This window comes from Solanum pennellii, chromosome 12, assembly GCF_001406875.1.
Source record: "Solanum pennellii chromosome 12, SPENNV200".
NCBI classification, from domain to species: domain Eukaryota; kingdom Viridiplantae; phylum Streptophyta; class Magnoliopsida; order Solanales; family Solanaceae; genus Solanum; species Solanum pennellii.
Window position 1 is genome coordinate 29,741,751 of NC_028648.1, and position 7,585 is coordinate 29,749,335.

At 32.6% G+C, this 7,585-nt stretch overlaps 1 protein-coding gene across 1 annotated transcript; it reads left to right on the forward strand.

The window, feature by feature from the left end:
• The first annotated feature begins 5,092 nt into the window (after positions 1-5,092).
• LOC107006901 (ACD11 homolog protein) lies at positions 5,093-6,937 on the forward strand. The gene is made up of 4 exons (XM_015205413.2): positions 5,093-5,332; positions 5,425-5,597; positions 5,771-5,916; positions 6,620-6,937. The coding sequence occupies exons 1-4, from the start codon at positions 5,138-5,140 to the stop codon at positions 6,724-6,726; spliced, it is 621 nt and encodes a 206-aa protein (XP_015060899.1). The 5' UTR covers positions 5,093-5,137; the 3' UTR covers positions 6,727-6,937.
• Positions 6,938-7,585: the final 648 nt, after the last annotated feature.

Below are 7,585 nucleotides of genomic sequence, written 5' to 3' on the forward strand. Positions count from 1 at the left end.
AGGGCGCGGGGATGAAGATAAAGAACAGGAAAATTTATTTGGTGAACTCAGTGCATGTAGAGGAGGACTCTCGTTTACATCTGATTTTGGGGACACTTGAATAGATGGGTAGTGAGTTGAAGATTGGGAAGGAAATTGTGAAAAAGCTTACTCAAGGATTGGGTGAGTCATCTTCTCGGCCGGTGTCGTATGCACTTCAAATTGAGTTCCATGCCTACTTAACAGATCAAAGGAAGTAGAAAGATCAGCTCGAAAAATTGGAGAAGACTTACATTTATCAGTAGTTTGAATTATTTTTATCACTTCATCATTCATGAAAATATATTGAGTTTTGAAATTTTACTAGAACTTGAAGGCTTATTGAACTGAATATTGTTTGCTTGCTTACTAATTATTAGTATAGACCAAAGTCATGACGATATCTTTACTTGAAATAATAGAATGTTGTGTCAAAATTTAGTTCCTCTTTTGTGCATTACATGGGGACGAACAATAATTTTATGTTTGGGTGTTGATGAGTTGTTAATTTTCACTCATTGAAGGATTTTTTTCTTATGATTTTGTGACATATAAGTAGAAAAAGTGGCTAACCAGTCATTTAATTGTGTTCATTTAAGGTGTTGATTGTTGGGAAGGTGAATAATGGACAAAACTGGAAAATGAGTTGAACCTTCTAGAAAGTGATACTTAGATGCCGCAACTGAGAACGAGAGTTCGCTTTCATGAACAAGTCAACAATGTCAACTGGTCGCTTAAGCAACCAGCTGATGTTCGCTTTTAGGAAGAAGTTCAAGAAGGTTGGGGTCCCTTTAGTGAACACATCATGCTCTTTTTCGAGAATGGATGCTCGCTTTTGCCACATTCTTTTTCGTGAACTTCGTGCCGTATTTCCGAAGTCCACCTACCTAGAAAAGACAGAATTTGGAATTTCTCAACCATTTGATCCAAAATCTCACAAAGGGGTGGAAAGAATCATTATTCTTCCTGAGAAAATATCAGATTTTGTATTGAATTTTATCTTCTTAGCTTAGAGTAGAGTTAAACATGTATATTTCAATTTCTCGTTGAGACTTTGAAGGCAAGTTGCTCACACTTTAAATTTGGTTTGAAGATTGTGTTCTTATCGGTAGAATCTCTTATTCCATTATTATTACATTGGTTTAAATTCTAGAATTGTGAGTGTAATTATTAATTGTGATTGTGGTTTTTGACTAGAAATAGAAAATTATTTTGGTCTTGATTACTTATTTTAATGTTTTTGTTTGTGATTCCATTTTTTCATGACTAGGCTTTAAGATAATATTAATTTTTTAATCTATGACTTGAGAATGCATGATTGAATCTAGCTTTCCATCTTTGTGGGTTGCTTAAAAGAGAATTTGTGAAGTGGAGAAAGGGTTAATATTCATTTTTGTCTTTATTGAGTGTTGAGTTCCAAATTTCTGTCATCCCAATTATCCCTTTTTTGATATTGACTTTGTCCAAATCTTTTGTGTTGGTGTAATATTTTAATATTAATAAAAATATATGTTATACGTCACATTATATATCATGTTATGTCTATTGATGGATATCACATTTGTGCCTCTTTACTCTCATCAATTGTGGAAGAAAGTGGTCTTTAGTTTTTATAATTTATATAACCATCAACTCTTCATTTTATTTATTATTCTATATTTATGTCTTATAACTTATGTAGCATTTGAGCCATTCATTTTGCAAATTTAGTACCCACTATCTCCTATTCATTGCAAGGATGAATTTATCACCTATAAATAGTGTAGTCTTCATTTGTGTCGAGATAGGAGTAGAAAAAAGATAAGTACAAGAAAATATAGAGTGAAAAAGATGAGTAGTATTATATTGAGGTTAGTGTAGTGAAAGAGAGAGTTGAGCATAGAAAATATTCTAAGTCTTCAACTATATTTACTATACAAAAGAGCGTATGATATGTTGAAGGAAGGTGTTCTTTTGTGGAGCTTTGGATTCTTCAACTAATCCTGAGTTGTTTGAGTTATACAATGTTGTTGAGCTGTTGTATCCTTGAGGGGACAAGTCAAGAGTTATACTCCTGGATCGGTGTAGGTTATGCCGCAGTGGGCTTTAATCTCCTTAAAGAGCTCTAGATATCTGTGCCTCAGCTTAAAGAATTGTTTATACATTTTTATTTATTTTATTTTAACTGTAATTTATTGTATTTGTGGTATATTTCACCAACAATTTTAAGGAGATTTTTGTTTTGTTCCAGTTTGAGAAAATGCGGATATTAAGATAGAGATGTCAACATCATTCCGCTCAAACGTCGCTCTCTTCAAGAGATGGAAGAGAAGAGGTGTACGGTAAAGTATATTTCTGCTTGCTCAAAAGTGGAGAAAAGGTAAATAAAAAAAAATTACTTAGTATTTTCAAGAATAAAGTGAATCTACTTTTCATTAAAAAAATGATGTTTTAATTCTTGAAATAGTGGGGGTATATGAAATGTGAAAAAAAAAACCGTTGTGAAATTGTGATTTTTGCATCTTTGAAAAATGCTCTAAAAGAGTGTTACAAGTGCATATTTATTAATTGTCGAATAAATAACATCTTATTATTTGGCTATAATGTGATATTTTTTAGCTCTAACATGAGAGTTTTAAATAAATTATGAAAACGATTTTGAGTAGTCATTTCACATGAAATTTATGCTGAGATAAATTTCATTCTTGAAATGAAAATGGTACAATAAAACATGTGATGAAATTTTCATTTGTCAAGTCACATAATATGGAAATAATTGTGAAATGCAATTTATTGGTTGTGTGAGTCTTGCAACTCCTTTTGATTCAATTTTGTAAGATAGTTGTGACAAATAAAAATAAATGGAGTTTTCTAGTATAATAAAAATATGAGCTATGTGACTAACAATTTGACTTAATGTTGTGTTTGCAGTACAAGTACTTTGAAGGTACAAGCAAACTAGATGAGAAAATTTTTTGTGTTATTTGGTGGGATGAGAAAAAAAATTATTTTTATCTGTCTCTATTATGAAGGTTGATGTAAAAAAAATTAATTAATTAAATTTCAACAAGTGAAAAAGTGAATTGAAACACTTTATTTTGAGAAAAATAATTTTTCTAATTTTGATTAAATGTGAAAGTACCAATATAGTGGTTGAATACAATCGTTTTTATAATGGCAAATTTAGACTCATGATGAGAAAAACACAATATTGTGAGATCATATTGATCGTTAGTATACCATCAATGTTGATTGTGTTAAAACTTGTGATAATCTTGCAGATTCATGAACTAAGGCCTTAGCAAGATAAATTGTCTGAAACACATCGAGGGGAATGAAAATTGTAGCTCATAAATTCTGAGTCATATATGAGAAAACCCAACCTGGGGACTAGAGATCCTATAACCAGCTTTAATGGGAAGAACGAATCATATGATGTCTTGTTGTGAGATGCACTATTGTTAATTTTATTCAATCCCTATTATGTGAGTGCATTTATCCTAGAATTATTTGTGGAGGTTGACTCTTAAACTCTTAATGAAAGTTTGTATCTTGTACGAGTGTGGTGTCAAATTATAGGACCACCCTTGTCAGATTTCACATATGTGAGTGTGAAGTAGGTCGCTTTTCATGAGAATGGGCTTGTTCTCAAAAACATTCATGAGACCGGGATAGCACAAGGCCATAAGTGCTGGCTATTAAAGCATGTGTTAACACCTTGATTGTGTGTAAGCAGTAATTCTTTATTTTCCTTAAGCAATCCTAGTTCAAGTCTAAGACCACTACTGACTCTGTAGTAAATGTTATTGCTTTACTAAGTGAACGTTCAATGCAGAGCACACCTTCATTATTCATAATAGTCTATCTTCAACTGTATTGTGAAAAAACTCTCTTATCTTAATATTAAAATGATTGGGGGATTGTTGGTGTGACATTTTAATATTAATAAAAATATATATTACATGTCACATTATATATCATGTTATGTCTATTGATGGACATTACATTTGTGCCTCTTTACTCTCATCAATTGTGGAAGAAAGTGGTCATTAGTTTTTGTAACTTATATAACCATCAACTCTTCATTTCATTCATTATTCTATATTTATGTCTTATAACTTAAGTAGCATTTGAACCATTCATTTTGCAAATTTACTACCCACTATCTCCTATTCATTGCAAGGAAGAATTCATCACCTATAAATCAATAGTGTAGTCTTCATTTGTGTTGAGATAGGAGAAGAAACAAGATAAGTACAAGAAAATATAGAGTGAAAAAGATGAGTAGTATTATATTGAGGTTAGTGTAGTGAAAGAGAGAGTTGAGACATAGAAAATATTCTAAGTCTTCAACTATATTCACTATAAAAAAGAGAGTATTATATGTTGAAGGAAGTGTTCTTTTGTGGAGCTTCGGAATCTTCAACTAATCCGGAGTTGTTTGAGTTATACACTGTTGTTGGGATGTTCTATCATGGAGGGGACAAGTGAAGAGTTATACTGTTGGATCGTTGTAGGTTATGTCACAGTGGGATTGAATCTCCTTAAAGAGAGCGTAATATGTATGCCTCAGCCTAAAGATTTTTGTATACATTTTTGTTCATTTTATTTCAATTGTAATTTATTGTATCTGTGGTATATTGCACCAACATTTTGATTAGTTACCGAAATTAGTCTTAATATGATAATTGTGTGTATTGTGTGTTTAGATTCAAATTTGTAGCTAGTCATTCTTTATCTTTTCTATCGCCGTAAACTTGTTCTATGTGGTATTGGACTCCGACTCTTAGTTGGTTATTTTTATTATTGAAGAGTCGGTAGCGGCTTACTCTTCGTACTTGTTTTGAGGGTAATGTGAGGGTTATCATTTTAAGAAATTAAAATAAGAAAAGAATAGAAAATCTGAAAAATAGGTGGTAACATATTAGTAACCGGTAGGTATAAGCTAGAAATTAGGTGATAACATTTGTAAGGGGTAATTAGGTATTAGGTAATTAGTATTGGAGGTGGATTAGAATAATATAATAACGTAGTTAGTGTGACTTAGCGCAATGCTAGGAGAAGCAATAAAAATGGTGGTGGAATTGTAATTTGAGAAAAGTATGGAAAGAAAAAAATCAGAATTATAGTGAAAATTAGAATGGATGAGGATGATGGATTTGAGGATGCAGGGACAGGGACACCTTTGTCTGCGATAGCTGAGGCATTTGAGGAGCTTTCATCAAACCATGATCTTATGCTCAAGCCTTTTTGTCATGCTTGTTCCCTTCTTTCTGTCCTCTTCGGGTCTCTAGGGATCGCTTTTAAATTTGCTGAGCTTGAATATGTTTCAAAGGTCTGTCGGTCTATCTGTCTTTTATGGGTGCCACAACATCCTATCCTTTTTTTAAGCAAATAAAATAAATTCCATAATGTCTTCGCTTTCAGGTGCGTGATCTTACAGAAGCATCAGAAATATTTGGCAGTTTGAACAGTATCCTTGATTATGATGTTAGAAATGATACAGTAAGAACACCAGGAAGCCTTTCACGCAATTTACGCAGAGTTCGTCAGGGTCTAGACCTAATAAGGGCTTTGTTTCAGAATTTCATTTCAACCTAGTATGTCTCTTCTTTAAGTCAAGTTGTGCATACACCTAAATGAATATTGTTTTCATTTACCTACAATTCCCTCAAAATTGATGTTTTTCGTTTCATTCTGATGCATATATGATATATCAATTTCAATCTACTTTCACTTTTAACGCTCTCTAATCCTTATAGTCTCTCTATAGTGACGACTCGCTAAAAGAAGCTGCTTCAATGGCGTATGCAAAAGTTTGTGCACCTTATCATACATGGGCTGTCAGAACTGCTGTATCTGCTGGCATGTGTGCTCTTCCAACAAGGGACCAGCTTCTTATCAAGTTAAATGAGACTGGTCAGTTTACTTTCTCTCATGCAAATTATTTGCACAATTTGTTGCTGAAAATAACGAATGGCTGTTACTCCGCAATATAACAATTGACTTCAGCGAGATATGTATATCTCGTTGTTGTGATAACATGACATGTCACATATGACACATCCTTCCAAGTAGATTGTTTTACTATATGGGGCTTTGGGAACTTGTTATTGCTTCCATTTTGAATCCTAATCCAGATGAGCTACATGACGGGTTTGTCTTCTATTATTAAAATCTAAGCACCGCATATTTCTGCCAATTGCTAGGATAACTTGTCTCTTTTGAATGAATTGAATAAAACTCTAATTTTTTTTTATCTTGACCACCAACCATAGAATAGGAGGTAAGATTTATGTCCCTTTATTGTACTTCTACTATTGCTCAGCTCCTAACCCACCTCAAGGGTAGTTAAAAAAAACAAAAAAAAAGAAAAAGATAGGAACGGTGTATAATATCTTTAATCAGGTGGCCCTCTTCTTTGAGTAGCCACGATGTATTAGGCTTGCATGTTTAAGTTGTAACTTTAGGTTGAAAATATTTGAATTACATTAATGAAGTAGCAAGAAGAAGGATCAGTTAAACTTGTTTTGGCAGCAAAGTTCTGTATATAGGAAGGCAGGCATTCACATGTTTCCTCCAAATAATAATTATTACTTATTGTTGCTACTATATATGTCAGATGATTCAGCGGAGAGAGAAATGAGAAGATACATTGATGCTTCACTTCCGATCATTGAATACATTGACAAACTGTATATTTCAAGGAATGTAAGCTTGGACTGGTGATCTCTTCACGTTTGCTTGCGAAGTAAACAACAAAGAGAAAAATTAATTCTCATTGCCACACGACATGTATGCATCTACTGATGGGAGTATCGACTCTCTGTCTCAGAAAATTAAATTTATGCTTTAGGTTTGAAATTTGTACCAAAAGTAGTTTTAGTAAATACATCGACTCCTTATTATCAAGATTTAATGAAAAACAAATTAGTACGTACTACTGAGTATTCATAATTGTGGAACCAGATGCGATTGAATAAAAAGTGGACAAGATTAGAATAATTTATATTTTTGGAATGAGGTAATCATAAAAAAAAATGGAGTATATAATAGTTTAAAACAGGTAGAAGTTAAGCAATTGCGATAAGGTTAATCTAACTCTAAAGTCTAAATTAAAGTCACGAGATTTGTGTTTGTAGTTGCGCCCTTACGGTGTCCATAAAATACAACATCAAGACATTAGACGGACTCAGTTGAAACCTGCAATAAGCTCTTCATTCATTTTAACACAAAATTGTGTCTGTATCCCCTAAACTAAAGATCAGATGGTGGTATTGACCTTTTTTGAAATTCAACCCGTCGAGATCACAGTGTTTTGTTGTTACCCTTCATAGATCTGGTAATAGATTATAAGAGCTTTCGCATATTCTAAGCAGCTTGTACGTTGCTATTCAAAGATCGAGTGTCTCATCTCTTCCAAAAACATAGATGGGGAAAATAATATCAAAACAATAAAACAAGAATTAGGATAAGTACTACTACAATAATATACTTGCTCCGTTAAAAAAAGAATGACATTAATATTTTTTTAGTCTGTTTAAAAAAGAATGTCACTTTCCTTTTTTAACAATAGTTTAACTTTAAC